The sequence below is a fragment of the Alligator sinensis genome, unplaced genomic scaffold, assembly GCF_000455745.1.
Source record: "Alligator sinensis unplaced genomic scaffold, ASM45574v1 scaffold303_1, whole genome shotgun sequence".
NCBI classification, from domain to species: Eukaryota; Metazoa; Chordata; order Crocodylia; family Alligatoridae; genus Alligator; species Alligator sinensis.
Genome location: NW_005842849.1, coordinates 64,298 through 82,811, shown reverse-complemented (window position 1 = coordinate 82,811; position 18,514 = coordinate 64,298). Strand labels below are relative to the sequence as shown.

Sequence of the window (18,514 nt, the reverse complement as noted above, 5' to 3'; positions counted from 1 at the left end):
CATTTTTTAACATTTTGAAAACGAAATGTTTTGTTTTGTTCTCTTCAAGATGGCATTATTTATTTAAACAATTAATCTAAAAGGAAATAGGTTGCATGGACGGAATAAATGGCCCAAAAGTGAAAAAGCATGGTTTTGTCTTAGGTTGAATGAAATAGATTAGTTTGAATCAAACTAATTCTTTGTTTCATTGGAAAGCTGACAAAAAATTGACGCAGATCACATTTCTTTTTGCAATTTTTTGTTTTTATCATCAATCTATTATTTCTCAGGGCTGGTGATTAGTTTACTAACAGGTGTTGACAAAAACTTTGAAAAATTAAGCCGTAGGTGGATCAAAATTAGCAAACACTTAAACATGTTGGTGTAATGACACCGATTTACTCTCAAGAGCTCATCCATTGCTCATACTTTTAAACATAAAAAGTGTAGCTGTACTTGATTGTGACTAGATTATTTTAGTCTAGTTTGATTAAAAACAAATTAGAAAATTCAATCATAGATTTTGGTTTTAAAATTGCTAATTTTAATCACAGTTAAGTGTCTTGGTTTTTATAGCTTACTCTTTGTCATGAAATAAGCTTCTTTAAGAGTTGGTTATTAGATGTATTAAGTACTAATTTGAGGTAAATGATTAATTGTGCACCGAATTCTTTCAAATTCATTATGTTTGTAACAGGTACAATCTGTTCACCACTTCATTGGCTGATGCTGTTGGTAGGCATACTTCTACTCTAACTACAATCAAGAACTGAATTTCATGAGGAATATCCAATGTTGTGTATTACAACATCATAAAAGATGACTGATGTGGTCCAAGTTCAGCAAGGTACAGAAGCACATTCTTAGGTTTATACATAGGAACACTCCCCATGTCTTCAATAGAATTATTTATGCTGAAGGTAGTTTTCAGTGCTTTACTGGATTTGTATTCAGAGTATCTTGGGAACAATGTTAGAAACTGCACAGTATGTTCATTGATTCACCAGTGTGTTTTATGTTTTGTTTTGTTTTTTAATTTTTCAGTCCAATGTCAGTTTTTCAGTGCTGAGAATTGATTATCCATTAGAGCTAAATTCCGCCCTGAGTTATACCCATGCATTAATTAATAAGAGTTTCAGCAGGGTTGCAGAGGACAGAAGCAGAATTTGGTCTTTTGGTAAGATTTTCATACCCAACAGCCACTTAAAGAAAATTACTTCCTTGTGGTAGCCATGTAAAGATATGGTTGGCAAACAAATACCAATACTACATTATACTTTTCAACGTATTTTCAATTTACCATGTGCTCAGAAAGGGGTACAAAATGTTCTGTAGAATTTTTTTTTAAGTAGGAAAAATATTTACAAAATCTTTAGGTAAGATTCTCTCCTGGGCTAGAGCTAGACTAGGGCACCAGCTGCAGCTCTCCAAGTCTCAAGGCCAGCTCCAGCCACATTGCAACTTACAGCTGCTGAGGCCTATCAGTGAGTTAAGGTCTTTAATGGATCTTTCCATTAGGAGGTGGAGGTGGGTGAGGGTATTCAGGAAGGAGGCAGAAATGCCATAACCTTTTTTCCACAGACTCCCTCTACACCAAGGCAATTCTTTGCTGTGCATTTGTGACCAAATCACAACTTCTTTCAACTCTCCAGGTGACATGTGGTGACTGTAACATCACTATTGAATCTGGTTTTTTTTTATTTGAACAATATTGATAATTGTGCCTCAGATGTAACTCATCCCCTTTCAGGCTTTTTATGTTATTCAATAGTTTCACCAGCATCTAGAAACTATTTCAAATTTTGTCCAATTAGAGACACCGTAAACAGGCATGATCTCCTGAAAGTGTTTCATGTTCACCTTCTGAAAATTAGGCACATTTAAAGGCTGCTACGTTGGGTGCATTAAAATTGAAGCACCTCAGATCATTAGCCCTGTTGAAAACATGGCCATTATGCTTGCATGTTGTACTTCTAGTTTTAACATCAATCATAGACTTTATTTCAGCTGTCTCTTCTGAAACTGAGCTACCCTCTGCCGAACTAAGTTAGCAGTACCCTCTCCTCCTAGTTCTAATCAAGTGGAAAGCATTCAAATTGCTTTTACTCAGTAGTATGAAAACCAAATCAACATTCATATGCTGTCAGCCACAGTCTTGACATTTAAATATTGCTGATGTGCTCTGAACATAATCATAGGCTTCTCTTAAGATGTATGTTTGAAGACTGAAAAATAATTTTCTTTCAAACTGATTTCTGGAACTAAGGAGTAATAGTTTTGCTAGTTTAGATAACCAGAAATGCTGAAAACTTCTTTCATTGCAGGTAACTGTTGGGTCTGGCTAGAGCAAGAATGGTGGTGAAAATCTTGCCCTTGAAACAATGGATGAATGAATGGATTCAGATGAATTGCAGAAGCTGCAGCTGCATTCAGGTGGGGAGTCAATAAGGTAGGGATAAATGCAGTGTGTGGCAATGATGGGAGGGTCATGGGAGAAGGGTGAATGGGTGTGGTGGAGATGAACTGTAGAGGGTGCCCTGTTAGTAGGGTAGGGTGGGTGGGAATGATGGCTGGAGCTAAAGGTGAAAGAGATATGGGAGTGAAATGCGATTGAGAGAGGGGATGAATGTGGGCCAGAGAAAGATGGCTGCTGTGGGGATGTACGGAAGTTGAGACAGCAAAGCGTTGCAGAAGTGTATGATGTATGGTAGTGAGAGAAGCATGTTGCTGGACAGGAACAGATTGAACTGCTGGTGTAGCAGAGAAGGCAGCTGGTCCTGTGGCAGGCAAAACTTTAAGATGCTTTGCTAGGATTTGTTTCTGCATATGCTGCTGGGCTTGCAGCTGAAGTAACCTGTACTTGTCTATTTCATCTGGGGAAAAAGTTATAGGCTTCTGAGTTAGAGGAGGAGGAGAGATGGATTTACTATACACTTCTAAATCATTTTTTGATTCATCATATTTATGCATAGCACTGTCAAAATAAGAATTTAAATTACTTTCTACTCGATTCAAGTTCATGCTTACATCATGCGGTTCTTCTTTGGTCTCTATTGAATTAGCCACAAGAGAATATCTGTTAGAAGGAAAAGCACCAGGGAAATCATTTGGTACTGGGTCACAGCTTTGTATAAAGGGTTGTACTTCACTAATTAAAATATTTGATTGATCCTTTATTGCTGTGTTCATTTTTAAGTTTGGAGCCTGATGGCCTATCCCTATTTGAATGATGTCTTTAAAAAGACAATTATCATAATCACTACCTGACGTAAGAGTAACATTATTTATCTGCGAAGTTTCAAAATTATCTTTCTCTGAGGTGTTTTCCAATGAACAAATTTCAGTTTTCCGTGCTTCTTTTTTACCTATAGGTAGGGCTTCTTCAGGCAAAGATAACATTTCTGCATCATCTATGGATGATGGAAATTTAATAGAAAAGTGACTTTGTGAGTGGTCCTTCAGTTCGGTCCTACAATTGTTTGGAAATCCCTCTGAATCATGTGCTTGTTCCTGGTTTTTCTTGGAGTGCACTTGTTCTAGAAATAGCCTGGCTGTCAATGACTTTCTTTCTCCTACTATGTCAGCAGAGCCAACATCAAAGATTTTTGATGGGCATCTTGCATTCTGAGAGTCAGAACATGTAGATTCAACTTTTCCTGATGCAGTGTAGTGCTCTCTCTCTCTATCTGCTTTGCTTTTGTTCAGATAGACAGCCTCTCTTGAGAATGATCCTGAACTGCTGCTTCTTGATTTTCTGCCACTGGATGATCTTTCACTGCTTCTTGAATCCCTGGTGAAAAAACTTTTGGAGCAATGGTAGCTTCTACTCTGGGTGTGTTTTCTGCCAGAATATCGGTGTCTGTTTCTGCTTTGCTTTGATCTGTCTGGATGGTGAAAACCTTTAGGTCTTGAATGTTTTTGATATTTAACTGTATCCCTCTGTGTGCAGTTTCTAGTTCTTAGACTTGTAGTGTGAAAGGAGTAATCCTCCTCTGCATCATCAGAAGAGGAAATACAGTTGTGCTTTCTGTGTTTACACTTGTGCCTTTCAACCGTCTTATTTTTTCTTTTACAACAAAAGAGCAAATGACTTCTACTGTGATTGTTTGATCTGTGACTAGAGGAGCTGCTTAGGTAGCTAATTGTACTGCTGATGGAGCTGTCAGAATAGCTAGAATGTCCATCAGAAGATGACTTCTGCGAAGGTGAGAATCGCCAACATCCTGCATAACTTCCATCATCTTCATTTTCTGAATACCTGATATGAGAACTTGCTTTAGAACAAAGGAAACTTCCAGTACAGTCTCTTCCATTGTCACTTATGTCACTGCTGCCTCCAGGTAAGTTTTCAATGGATTTGTAATTGTTTTGGTTTTCAAGTTTTTCTTCAGAATAAATTAAATCACATTTGGTAGCTTTATGTTTTTTAGTCCTAGACATAAAGGCAGAAAAGGAAATTCTTTCATTTCCAATGCTGTGTTTTTTTCTTTCACAGATATGGAAATGGGGCTTTAAAGATCTCCCAGGTGATGTTGCATCCAGAATTTTTTCTCTCAGATAATCCTTTTGTGAGACATCAAGGTAAGCAGGCACTTTGGGTATATTTTCATTCAAATCATCTGAAACATACTTTTGACCATTTCCATTCATTTCTTTTCCTCTGTCTGAATCAGCTTTTTGCTCAGCCTTTCGAGGGCTCGGAGAATCTTTCATCTTCTTTGGTTTCAATGACTGATTATCTTGTTCATTTGACAGTTGCTTGTCTTTTATTAAACCTGAGGCTTCATTTTCATCTGCACTCACATTTGTAGAGTGCTTGTTACAGCTTGCTTTGTTTGTTGTGGGTTGCTTACCATCTCTGTGATTTAAAGAGAGTCTGAAGTCAAAATACAATGGATTACAGCCATAGGAAATACAGGGCTCCGTTTTTGTAAACAAGAGTAGTTCTGTGGGCCACTGAAGGGCAGTGCTGCCATCTTTGCTTATCACATGAAGAAATGACAGTGCTTTAGGCTTAATATCTTGAACTGCTTTCTCCCTTGCAAGCATTTCCATGTTCCCATTTGTGGTTCCTGAACTCTCAAAGGATCTCTCACTTTCGACTGTACTAAGATTGCAATGTAATTCACTTGCACATGCATACTCAGCTGTTTGCTGTGGTGGGAACTCAGCTAGATTATTAGCTAACGTGGTACCACTGTGCTTATAAGTGTTCTTCTGTGTACAAAGCTTGCTTGTTTGGCATAAAGGTGAAATGAGAGTTTCCAGGGGTTTGTCAGACTCATTCAGCTGACTTTCTTGTGCTGTTTCTCTTGGGGTTCCAGTAAAATCCAGACTTGAAATATGTATTTTGGTTTTGGGAAATAAAGGATGAGCATTGAATGTTTCTTCTAATTCTTTGTCACTGCTTTGATCATTTTCCTTTAGTATTTTTGTCTGTGCAGCTATATTACCTGCAATATCTGAGTGACCTTGTGGAATATTTAACCCTTTCTCCACACCTGCTTTTGTATCCTCAGCCACAAGTGTGCAAGAATGACAGCTCTCAGGAGATTGCTTTGTTTTATGGTTGGGTGATTCACTGCAATCATATGCTTCTTCATTGTTTTCACTGAAAACCGATGCTGACGACTCTAACTTCAAAGGGACTTTTTTAGAGAAAGAGAAAGAAACTCCTGTCCTGTGACTAGCATTGGTGCCATCTGGGAACACTTGCAAGACCTGATTTCCAAGTGAATAAACTTTCTCAGTACGTGCTTGGTGTTTGCTTGCTGTTAGCTCCTGTTGTTCTTTCTCTGCAGTGCTTAAAGGGAGAATTTGTCCTTCACACATGGGCCTTACTGAGATTTTGTCATCTTTATCTAGGAAAATTCCTTCTTGCAGTTGCTGCTTTTCCACAATCAGTCTGGGAGTTTTAAGCACTGGTCTACTTCCTGTGATGCTATAAATAGATAAACAGATAAATATATAAATAAAATTGTTGGATTAATTAAAGTTAAATTTAGAAATTATTAGTATTCACCAGGATCAACCTGTGGAAGGAAGTGGTCATCCAAGCTGTTGAAAGGGGAAGTTGTTGTACTGTACTCATGTTTATATCTTCCAACAGTAATTCAATATTGGGCTCCTTCCAAAAGAGCCAGGAAGTCTTTATTCTCCACAGTCAATATGAGTTGTGTGGCACACGTCACATTTTATTCAGTTATGCTGGTAAAAATCCAGCGTAAACTCTGTTAACTTGACTAGTTACTGTGAATTTATACCAGCATAACAGATCTTAATCTTGTTCCTGATAACTATCCTACAGTTTGGTTTCATTTCAGAAGCAGCTTGCTCCAGCCAGAACACGGCCATGCACACCCTGCCCAACCACTCCTGCCAGTTAGGTCATCCCTGGTTGAGACCCCAGAGTGGTCTCAATAAGCAATGTGAGCCAGGTTTGGAATATGTGAGCTGGAGTGGGTTGGTGGGGCATGCTGGGAATATTGTATCTGGGACATACATTGGTATAACATTGCATTGCATCTGCATTGGTATAAACATATCCACAGTGATGATAGTCCCAATTTGTGAAGTGGTGCCACATACAAAACTTGATGGCAGAAGATTCAGACCTCTTTTTCATGCATTTTAATCTGTGCTCCTTTCAGAATTAAGTATTTTTATGATCTCTTCCATGTTTATATTTCTAACATGTTTTACAATAAAATTCTTTTTGTGAAAATTTCAAAGAAAAACTAAGTATAAAAAAGAAATATATAAAATACCTCCTTCTTCTGCACTTTATTTTGATACAGTTCCACACTCGTGTGTGCAACTGACTTCGTTTAATGTTAATAGCAATTGTGCATGAACATTCAAAACTAGTTTCAGTATCTGCCAGTATGTGGCTATTTCTTTCATATCATCTTCCCCTGTGTCTTACTCTTGACCTATGTGTGATTTGCCTTCCTGGTCATTTCAGTTAAGTTCAAAGTATTCTAATTTGACTATGAAACAATAAAAAAAGGAAAACTACCACTTTTCCTTATTTTGTATTGGAGAGGGGGAATTCATAACCTCCATAGAGATGTTCTCCAATCAGTGCTTTAAAAATATGTTTAGTAGTAGAGCAAATATCTAATTTTGCGATTGATGCTCTGTTGCAGAACTATTATGTAATACACAGCTAAGCAGCATGGAAACTAAATCCAATAAATAAAGTAAAATCATAAAATTGAACATGTAGTAAATTGGTTGATTTAAAAGTTGGAAATATTTTAACCAAACAAGGTCAAACTCTATCTAGCTGCTAGCTCTACAAAGCATGTCTTTAAAAATTCAAATATAGGAGGAAAATGGTAAGGGAACACTTATTTCCTCTAGTTCTGGTGCTGCTTCAATCATGGGTGGTACAAAATGATATGACAGGGTGAGCTCAAATGCTTTATTCCATGTGTCTATATGCATACATACCTCATGTAGCAATGGGAGTTCCAAATTAATCCCCACATTGTTTATTTGTTATCATGGAAGAATAAGCTCTTTGGCGTACAGCAAGTGAGTTGTCTTTTTCAGGGTGCCATTACTGGCTAGAACAGTGGTGCACATGGTCAGTGACTTACAGATTACACTGACCAGTGCAGACTACAGACCTAGCAAAAGCCTGAGTTACAAATGATATGTACTTAAGCTGGTATACAATCAACCAGGATACAATATGCATTGCCTTTTGATAACAGCTGAGTTGTATGCAGTCAGCTAGCATCATATTGCAATTATGATGAAACTTTTGTTAACCTGGTGTCAGCCTTGGCCACTTTCAAGAGGCTTGTGCTAAGTAGCTAGAGCAGGCCACAAAGTCCGTTCCAGAGTGGATCATTGCAGACGTTACAACTGGCCTAGGCAGCAAAGTAAAAGAAACAGAACATGGCAAGTAGTATTCCCAGATGGTGAGGAAAGGAGGTAAGAAGTTCTCTCTCCTAGGTCTGTATTTTTCATGAGCAGAAAGACCCCCAGCTAAAAGGTATCTGCCAGGTCCACACCAAAAACTGGTTCAGTCCAGTTCCCCAAATCTCAGTGGAACAGAAATTTGAATAACGCCAATCAGAGGATATTATTAAAATAAACCACGCATAAATATTAGGTGTAAACATGGGGGATTTGGGAGAAGACCTCAATAATTCAAGATTATATGATGCCAATCTGCATGTCACTATCCTCCTTTCTTCTGTGTCTTCCCTGGCTGATATAGGTGAGACTTTGTACTGTGCTGTTGCAGGTTGCAAGTTAGGCATAGTGACAAGTGCTTATTCTTATGCTTTGAAGAATAATCAATAACAGTTGGGTTTACAGGCCTGTTTCTTGCCTCTTTATATTACTTGGTAGCAATATCTTGTCTGCTAAAAGAGAATGGAGAATCACTGAGAAATGTGATTGTATCTTCATTTGATATACAGAAAGGGTAATCTTTAAGGTAATTGTAACTGTCCCTGAATTCTGTGTCAACGCTTGCAAAGAAGTCCTGATCATAGATGGGCTCTCAAAAGACTCAATGGTACTGGGATTTTGGTAATAGCACTTCTGCTTGTCATTACTCCAAAAAAGCCTAGAGCAATCAGGAATCTTGCAGCCCACCTGAATCAAGGAGTGGAGTATTTTCCACTTACTTTCTCAACCATTAGGAGTGGGAAGAGCTACTGCAATGCATTCTAACAGCAGATTCATTGGGTTCTTCCTGGTATAGCAATCACCCACCTATTGCCCACCTTAGAAGAATATCTGCGGAGATATCCCTGTGGCAGAGAAACACAAAAGAATCCTCCTATAGGTAGTCGCATTTCATTCAATGAAGTTGCATGAAAATATACTTTATTATAAGAGGATTCTGCTGTCAGTACTAGGTGTGACAAAGTGATGTCTTACTCAAAAGAGATTACATATGTGTAAATTACTATAGTATACAATGGATTTTATCATTTCCACTGCAGGATAGGAGTTTCATTAGCTATTTAGCTTGTTGTAGCTTATAGAGTCATAGGTTAACATACACACTAGGTCTAGTACTATCTATTCCACTGAAGCATTTGGAATATGTTAGGGCCATTAAACACATTTCTCAAATGTAAATGTTTATTATTATAGACTTTGTATTATATCTCTATAATATAATGCTGGGCAAACTTAACTGAGGTAAACACACAATGATAGCTCTGTTTACTCTAGGGACAAAATACCTAAATGGTCTGAGTATACTAAAAGTAATGAAAAAGTAATGAAAAACAATTCACAGACTAAACACAGAGACATTATGATCTGTTTTGTTTCTTCTTTTCACTTTTCATAAAATGCTAAGAGTTGTACTAATCTGTTCAGGTCAGTGTTAATAAGGTAAAATACTAATATTATAAAAAAATCATCTTCAAATCACTCAGTTTGGGGCAGATTAGATTAAACAGGCTACAGGGGAGGAAAACATAAACCTTCAAATGACAAGTAATTAATTCAGGGATTTTCAATTTTATGGTTTGCAGAACAGGAACATTTTGAGTCAAGGATAACTGAAAATATGTTATAGTATATGTGTTCACAGTACATAATAGAGAGCAGGAAGAAAGTTAGAGATATTTCTCATGGGACTAAGAAAAGGCAGTGTTAAAAAATCATATAAATTTAAAATACTTGCCATTCTGACTGCTTCCGTAACTCAGCAAGCTGATGGAGTCGCTTGAGTGCTTTTTCCTGTTTTTTCTCATCTTTCCACGACTTCGATGCCACATTTCTGGCAAATTCCCTTTGCTTTAAATCTTTCAACCTCTGTGTAAAAAAGGCAAAGAATCAAATATGTACATAAGAGATGCATTCCTTCTGACTAAATTCATGCGTTTCTGCTGAGGCCACTGTGTCACTGGAGGAAAAAAAATAACAATCATCTTAAGCAGAGTATTTTTTCATAACAATGCAACAGACTGACGTATGTTTTGCCTTGTGATTTCCACACCTATATATTTATGATGTACCTCTGTGCATGTATATAATATGTGTGTGTATGTATATATATCTACATGCAATATACAGGTACATACATATATCTCATATGTATTATGTGATGAGTGAAAATCCTGGTTTCACTGACTCAATGAATATATATATGAAACTACTTCTATAAACTTATCTCTATGGGAATATGTATGTATAACATCTTGTATTTGTGAGTCTCTGTGTGTATAATCACAGGTGAATCGGGTTGTGTGTGAGAGAATATGTTTTAAGAACAAACTTATTTTGAGAGAAATGGAGTGTCTAAAATATTTAATTAGGAATATGGAATAGCTTTCTTCTGAGGAATTTCACAACATTTATGGAAAAAAATGTACTGGAAAAATGCAACAGAACCAGGCTGTGAGAAGCCTTTAGTTCCTGAATGTTACATTTCTTAATTAAGAGGTTTTGCACAGGTGATAATGTACAATGAAGAAAGAAGCAGAGTCATCAGAAAAAGTGATGACTGTATTCTTAGGAAAATGGAGATGGTTCATCTTGCTTAGAATTAATTAAAATCTTTAGGACTCCAAGGCTGTAGTGTTAATTTGTAAGCAGATTTTATGTGAGCTAAGTCACCCATTTAAATAAGAGTTGCTAAGGCCTTTGACTGATAGATTCTATAGCTGTAGCTGCATCCTACACAGACTTTACTGCTAGGTAGTCAAGGTCAACTGCAGGAGAGGAATTCTGAATCAAAAGTTGGTTAGGGCAGAGACTGAAAGGACTCCACTGACTACTGTAGAAGTTTGAAATACAGGTTACTTTCTCCCTGTTTCCTTTAAAATAAATACAGTATTAAGCTTGCTCTTCCTTCAGATCCCTTCTGTTTAATGTCAGACTTCTGTTTGTGCAAAACCTACATTTCTTCTACATTCAAGAAGGCCCTTCAATGCCCTTTCACTTGAGACTCTTCTCCCATCTAATCTCATTGTCCTCTGCTCCTCTGTGGATGCTTTCTCTGGATCCCCTACCTGCCTATTTATGTAACTTATACACTGCCCATTATTTTAGTACCTAAGCTATTAACGTATGTATCCTCACAAATAGAGCTGGGCAGGAAAGGGTTTCAACATTCCGCCATTTCATGAATATTTTTTGTGTTTTTAAGCTTCTTCCATTGTGGTTTAGTACAAAACCAAGACATATTTTAATCTTTATGGAAAATTATAGAAAAAAAGAGAGGGGAAAAACTTATTTTGGGAGTGGGCAGTAGTCATGTTCCTCAAGAGGCACTTAGGCTTAAGCCTCCACTTAAATTCAACTGCAATTTTTAATGTGGCTTCTCCAATTCTTTTTAGGTACTTACCTACTTTTTAGCCTGTCAGTGCCTAAGGATTAGCATCCTAAGCACTGCCAATCTCTCAGAGCAAATAGTCACAGACATGAAATATGGGGTCCAAACTTATGAAGCATCATCCAGCAATGCTCAGCCTCATGTAATGTCTCTCAGGGCTCAAGCTAAGACAGACTTCCTGAGTTGATATTCATGCACTGTAGTGTGGAGGCACCTCACTTATCTTTAAATAAGTTATCTCAGGTACTGGAAGAAATATGACCATACAAGTACAAGGCTCTGCCCAGGATATTTAAAGTCCTGCTCACAGCCAGTCCACCCTGTGGAGCTCACTCCAAATCTAGAAGAATGCCAGTGGGGTTCTTTCACAGGGTTCTCCTTCCACACCTACTCCTGAGACCTCTGGTGTGCCTGAGAGTGCCTGCTGGAGATGACCTGAAACAACCTCATGAGAAAACTTCTGAGTTGAAAGTATGGGTAGTTGGCAAGGCTGGGGTGCACCCCTCAAGCAAGTAGGGACACCTTGCTGTTGCAGTGCAAACAAGTCATCAGGCAGCAGTGGTACTGAACCTTATCCGTGGTACTGAACCTTATCCATGGTGCTGCACCTTATCCATGGTGCTGAAGTGCCAGGTCATGCTGACTTCGATCATACAGAGACAGGGAGTGATTCCAAACTGCTCTCTTGGAGGAGGGTTGTTGTGTGCCTGGATTTGGGCTTGAGGCACTGATGATGTTATGAGCAAGTGAGGATTTACCTATCCTGACATCTTTGCAATAATTATAATTAATGAAAATGTCCAGTTTACTGTGTGCTTTGCAAGCTTGGTAAACTTAAATTGTGGGTGCCTCATAGTGCAGTTGCCTTCCCATTCCCACTGCTTCAGCAAATCTGGGTGTTGCAAAATATATGTGCTAATGGATCCAGGCCCTCCAGGTTTCCTCCATGACCTGAGGAAAGGCAGCAGTAATTTCAGAGAGGGGACCTCTGTGCTTGCCCCTCTAGCTGTTACTTCTTCATGATGTTCACACTTCTTTCCATTCACTTCTGTTTCAGATTTGCCTGAAGAAATGACCTGTGATATCACAGCATAGTGGAAAATTTGTAACAGGAAAATTCATCATACTAGGATAATGACTGTTCTGTGTTTGGGTCAAAGACTGAGGACTGAAGTACAGCAGATGCAGAGTTCAGGATCCTGTGAATACTGAGAGGGGTATTTAGAAGTACAGTGGAACTTTTTTCCTTCTTATCCAGCATTGAACTAGATAATGGAAATGTCCATGTAAAATGTAGAGGCTGTAGCAATCAGTAATGTATTGCACAGTGGCTGTTTCAGATAGATAGCCCTGTACAGAGGTTTGAGCAGTTGTTCATGACTTTTCAGGGCCTCAAGTTACCTTGAGGAGTCAGACAGGACAATGCTTACGATGGATTTCTGAAAACTTCACATATGCATACCTACAGGCCAGGTCTACATGAGATGCTGACTGTGCAGTAGTCCGTCACTACATCTTATGTCTACATGAGATGCTGACTGTGCAGTGGTTTGTGACTACTGCATGGTAGTGTCACATGGCAGGAAGCATGGTACAGCACTGCTGTGCAGTAGTCATAAGTTACTGCACAGTCAGCATCACAAAAAAGCCATTCTTTGGTGCAGCTGCACAGTAACTCCAGTTATACAAGTGCTCCGCTTATACAAGTGCTAAATGACTGCACCGTAACGGCTGCACAGTCAGTGTCTCATGTAGATGTGACCACATGTTCTAAAAATCCTGCTATGTGTCAAGGTGGTGCCGAGCAATACTGAGCTCACATTCCTTTAAGAATCTATCCCTAATTCTATATCTTTGGATTGTAAGGAAGGTGGAAGATCCAGATTCAAGTCCCTGAGTTTCTCATATCCTTGATTTGGCTCTGGCTGCCAGGCAATAAAGTACAACACTCTGGCAGAAAAGACTGAGAAACCCAGATTCTGAATTAGATCTAGTTTCAGATCACTGCTCTGGTTATCAGCATGAAGGTGATAACCTGTACTATTGTTCATTTTTAAGGTGGGTTTTTCTTTGAACAGAAAACCCTCCTGGGTCCTAAGAAACCTCCATAGTGAAAGCTTAGTCCAACTAGTACATATCTGCAATAGTATCCATTTAAAAAAAATTGGCATTTTCTAACAAAAATCACTTGTAGAAAAATTGCTAGCCAGCTCTACTCACAACAGAGTGAGGCCCAAAGACACCTGCTCTAAGTAAAATAGTAAATATGTGCTAGAACAAGAAACTTAACCCAATCCTATTTACCCATTGGCTAGCATCTTAACTACTGGAACAGTCAACCTTCCTAACTCACCTCAGCTTTTTCTCTTTCTCTTCACTCTTGTCCACCCTCCTCTGTTAATCCCTCATTCTCTTTTCCCCAGATTCTTCTCTCCCTCCAAAATTTTCTTCATCTTTTTCTTTTTTCCCATGGTCCTCAGTCTATTTTCACTTATGTTCTTTCCTCTTTGCTATTCCTGTTTTCTATGATGCTCATAACTATAAAATCATTCCCTTCAAAACCCATTCCTTCCTCTCCTTCCAGCCACCCTTTCTCCTCACTACCACTAGTATTTCCTTCCTCTTAACAGTGCCAGTCCCTACACTTGTTAGCTTTTCCACCATATCCCCATGTTCTTCTCCTTTCCAAAGCCACCTCGCTATTTTCTTTCCTTCTGAATCCTCTTCTTTGCCCCAGCTCTGAGGTACTGACTTCATTGGAACCTAAAGAAATTCAACAAATCTAGTTGGAAAATAGAATTTCCCTAATACAGAAAACTTGGATTTTCTTTTGATCATTCTTATTTGGGACAAAAAGTAAAACAAAAAAATTGTGAACAGAAAAATGACAAATTGGAAAATCAAAGTGGAATTTTTCAGGTTGTTCCCCATTGTCTGATAACTAGGACAGCTGCTGCCCAGGACTGCCCGGCTCCCTTCTGAGCTTGGGACTGGATAACCATTGGAGGCAGTTGTCCAAGGTGTTCACTCAGCAACTAGCTCCTCTGGGGGCTAGAAAACACCCTAGGAGTCGGGATCTCTCAAGAGGTTGTTCGCCAGCAGCTGGGGGATTCCTGGCTGCCAGGAACCCTGCTCACCTGGCTTTCATTAAAATTTTTGAGAGAAATGCTACAAATCTGGGGAAAGTTCTGAATCTGTCAGATCAGCACTTTCAAAAGGAACACTTTCCTGTCAGAAAACTGTCAGCCAGTACTGGTGCTTGGTATCTCAGAGGACTGAATTCTGCAATGGTACATCTGCAAATCCCTATTTAAAAGACTCAAACTTTCACAGCCTTGAAAACAAACAGGTTTGTTTTCACCCATGCTCTTCTATTTTTCTCTATCCCCCCACACCTCCATTGTCAACCTGAAATATGTCATATACTGCCCTCTTCTTCTGAACACTTCTCACTCTCTGCAATTTATAATTAAATACATTGGTAAAATAAGACAATTTTTAATCTCAGAAAGAAGACTCCCATTTCATAGTATTCTAGATACAAAACAACTAAACAAATCTGTGGGTAAAAAAAGCTCCCACTGAACCACATTCTCTGACAGCTCTCCAATTTTACAGGACTATAAAGTTATAAAAAAAAATAAAGATCTCATTCTTCACAGAAAAACATAAGTACACCTTGATTCTTATTAACGTGTTCTACTTGAAGAAAGGGCAAAGAAACACATTTAAAAAATGTCCTCTACTGATGCTTGCTATGTTTTAGCTGTCACCATGAGCTACTCAGTATCACACATAAAGTATTCATGAGAAAAAACAGAAACAGTTTCTACCTGTCAAGGAAACAAAGAACAATGTGAAAGCTAGTACTATGGAATGCAGGTACTTAAGAGCGGTGCCATTTCACTTCTTTGACAGTCAGGACGATAATCAAGAAAGCAAACGGACCAGCACTAAGAACAGAACGCTAGCTGTATTTTTACTCACTAATGGCACGCAGCAGATGTCAAGGAAACAGGGAAGAGAACACATAGAGTATAGCTACTGCACACAAGTACCATATTTATCTCAATCTGAGACAACTTTGAATTTAAGATGTTTCCTGCAATAATTTGATTTTATACATGGAAAATGTATAATTGTTATAATTTTCCATGTATAAAAACCAATGATCAAAGAGATTCACACCACCCCCCACTCCCACCCCCCACCGCGGCAGTGGGGAAAGCAGCAGCAGGGTGACAAGCAGTGGCAAGGGGCAGACAGTCGAGGAGTCAAGCAGCCTAAACCCTGCCCCTCGCCCCCTGCATCACAGAATCATAGAAATTAAGGGCTGGACGGGATCTTGAAAGATCATTGAGACCAAACCCCCTGCTCTGTGCAGGGCTACTACTGAGATCAAATGATCCCAGCATGGTGTCTGTCCAGTCTCTTCTTGAAGACTTCCAAAGGTTAGAGAAATGCACCACCTTCTTGGGATGTCTATTCCAGATTCTGGTCACTCTTACCATAAAGGACTTCTTCCTTGCATCCAGCCTGAAACCATCCTCTAACAGTTCATGGCCATTGCTCCTTGTCCTCCCCTGGGGCGCCCTAGTGAACAGGATTTCTCCCAGTTCCCAATATTCACCCCTTACATACTTATAGGCTGCCACGAAGCCCCCCTTAGTCTTCTCTTCCCCAAGCTGAACAGTCCTAGATCCCTTAGTCTTGCCTCATAAGGTTTGTCCTCCAAGCCCTTAATCATTCTTGTGACCCTTCTCTGGACCCTTTCAAGATTCCCCATGTCTTTTTTGAAGTGTGGCACCCAGAACTGGACACAGTACTCCACTTGTAGTCTCACAAGTGCTGAGTAGAGAGGAAGTATCACTTTCTTAGCCCTGCTGGTGACCCATCGGCTAATGCATCTCAGTATGCTATTACCTCTATTGACTACAGTGTTGCACTGGCAGCTCATGTGCATCGTGTGATCAACCATAACCCCAAGGTCCCTTTCAGCCATTGTGCTAGCCGGGACATCTCCTAACATATCTCTTGCTGCCTTTCCACCCCACCAGTTGCCACCCTACCACCTGTCTTCCCCATGGTGCCTGCATCTCCTGGTGTCTGCTCCCTGCCACTGGCTCATAACCCTCCCGCAGTGTCTGGTTTCCTCCCTCACACATACAACTTGTACCCTTACCTCCTGTGGTGCTTCCCCTGCTTGCCACCTGTTCCCCCCACCCCCTCTGCCTTCCACCATGTTGAATAGGGGGAGGGGAATCTCATCTTTGATTCAAATAAATATAGTAATTAAGAACTTCTTGTGAGAGATTAAATTTAAAAATGAGAAGCACATCTTCTATGGGTGCAGAAAAGTAGAAGACTTTTTTGCATCATATCCATTCACCAACACAACTTGTGTTAACCCAGCACAGTTATTTTACTGTCACCTTATGAATATTTTTTTGGCTATATTTGTAAAACAATAACACAACCATTTTAACATGCACCTGAAGACTTTCAACAGGTGGCGCTGAGCAATATAAAAAAGCTCTGTACACCAAAATGAGAACACTGATCCAGGCTAGTAAGCCAGGGAATTAACATCTATTTAAGTGTGCAATTGCATTTTTCATGCAATTAGGTGCTTAACTAAGCATCTAAAACTAGACATACGGAATAAATTATGAATAATTTAATAGTATTTTAATGCGTTGTCCTCCAAACCTTACAAATAACATTACTATGGGATAATATTTTATTTTAAAAAATCTACATCCCAATTTATATATATAAAAGCAATACAGACAATTGCAATAACTACAAGTAGCATGCTCTCTCTCTCTCTCTCTCTCTGCCTCTCTTTTTATATATATATACACACACACACTGTGGGTGTTCATATGTGTGTGTATGTATATGTGTGTGGAGTATGTGCTTCTAATTAAAAAAAATTTAAATATAAAATTATAAAAACACACTTTATAAGATTATAACACAATTATAAGATTCACACTTAAATTATATCTTATGGTCCAAGTGAAAAAAAAAATTCTGTCAAGCAGTGATTAAATTAGGATGGAAATTTGGGTGGGAGGGCTATGGCTACATGTCTACAGCTACAGCATTAATTAATATTTGATGTGGTTGGGCTTAAGTGTTATTGGGAGGGAGAGGGGTCTGTGCCAACCTGAGGCTGACCACCAGCTGCCAAACTTACCTACAGACCTTTTGTATTTTGTATGGCATTGGTCAAAGGGCAATGATTTGATTGAGGTCAGAATGAACCTCTGTATAGGGCTGGACTTTATTGGAATTTTACCTTTATCAGTGCAATATAAAGCACTATAAACTGAAAAGATGCAGAGAAAGGCAACAAAACGATTTGGGGTATGGAGTGGCTTCTGTCGCAGGGCACCTCAGTGCCTGCTCCTAGGGAGTAGAAACTGCCAGGGAGAGAGAGCCCTGGCAGAACATAACCACAGCTGTGGGTTGCCCTGGCAACTAATGAGGGTCAGCTGGCCGGAAGGGGGCAGGGTTGGGCCCTCATAAAGCCCAGGGCTGAGGCCAGGCTGGCAGTTCCCTGCCAGCAGCTAGAGGGGCAGAAGCTCCTGGAGCTAGGCGGTGAGAATCACAGGAACAGCTCTAGCTGGGTGAAGGATGGCAGCTCGGAGAGGTTTGAGCACCATGGTTCTGCCAGGAGGCTTTATGTTTGAGTTATAGCCAGGAGGCTTGAGTTTATGTTTGGCTTTGATATTACACCGGAGGTTTGGGTGAGGCTGTAGGGGTTGGAGGAGGCCTCATAGGGACCCCAGAGGTGTGGGGGCCCTGACGCCAAGAGGGTGCACTATTCTCATAGGGGGCTCATGGAGTGTGAGAACCCCGGCGCCAGTAAGGGCGCCAGTGAAGGCGCAGTGCCAGCGAAGGCGCAGCCAGTGGTGATGAGCGCAACCAGTGGGTTGCGGGCGGGGAACATAGACCCTGGGTTGTGTGCTGGGTACATAGACCCCAGCCCTGGAGAGGGGCGGCTTTGAGAGGCCCCAGCGCGGGCATGACGAGCCCCAGAAGGGGGCACTGCTAGGAAGCCCTAGCGTGGGCGTGGCGAGCCCCAGAAAGGGGGAGCGCACTCTAGAGGAGCCCAGTGTGGCCCATAAGGCCAGCCTCCCTATTATATTTACCAGTAAGACGTGGCGGATGAGAATTTGAGGGTGCCCTTGGGCTGACTTGGCACGG

At 39.9% G+C, this 18,514-nt stretch overlaps 1 protein-coding gene across 1 annotated transcript in view; it reads right to left on the bottom strand.

The window, feature by feature from the left end:
- Positions 1 to 2,262: 2,262 nt before the first annotated feature.
- The window catches only part of ZNF804B (zinc finger protein 804B), a 55,552-nt gene continuing 39,300 nt past the window's right edge, over positions 2,263 to 18,514 (bottom strand). The window contains exons 3-4 of the mRNA XM_006035518.1: positions 9,647 to 9,777; positions 2,263 to 5,923 (exon numbers count right to left, since the gene is read on the bottom strand). Coding sequence (XP_006035580.1) covers positions 2,263 to 5,923; positions 9,647 to 9,777 — 3,792 coding nt within the window. The remainder of the gene's footprint in view (positions 5,924 to 9,646; positions 9,778 to 18,514) is intronic.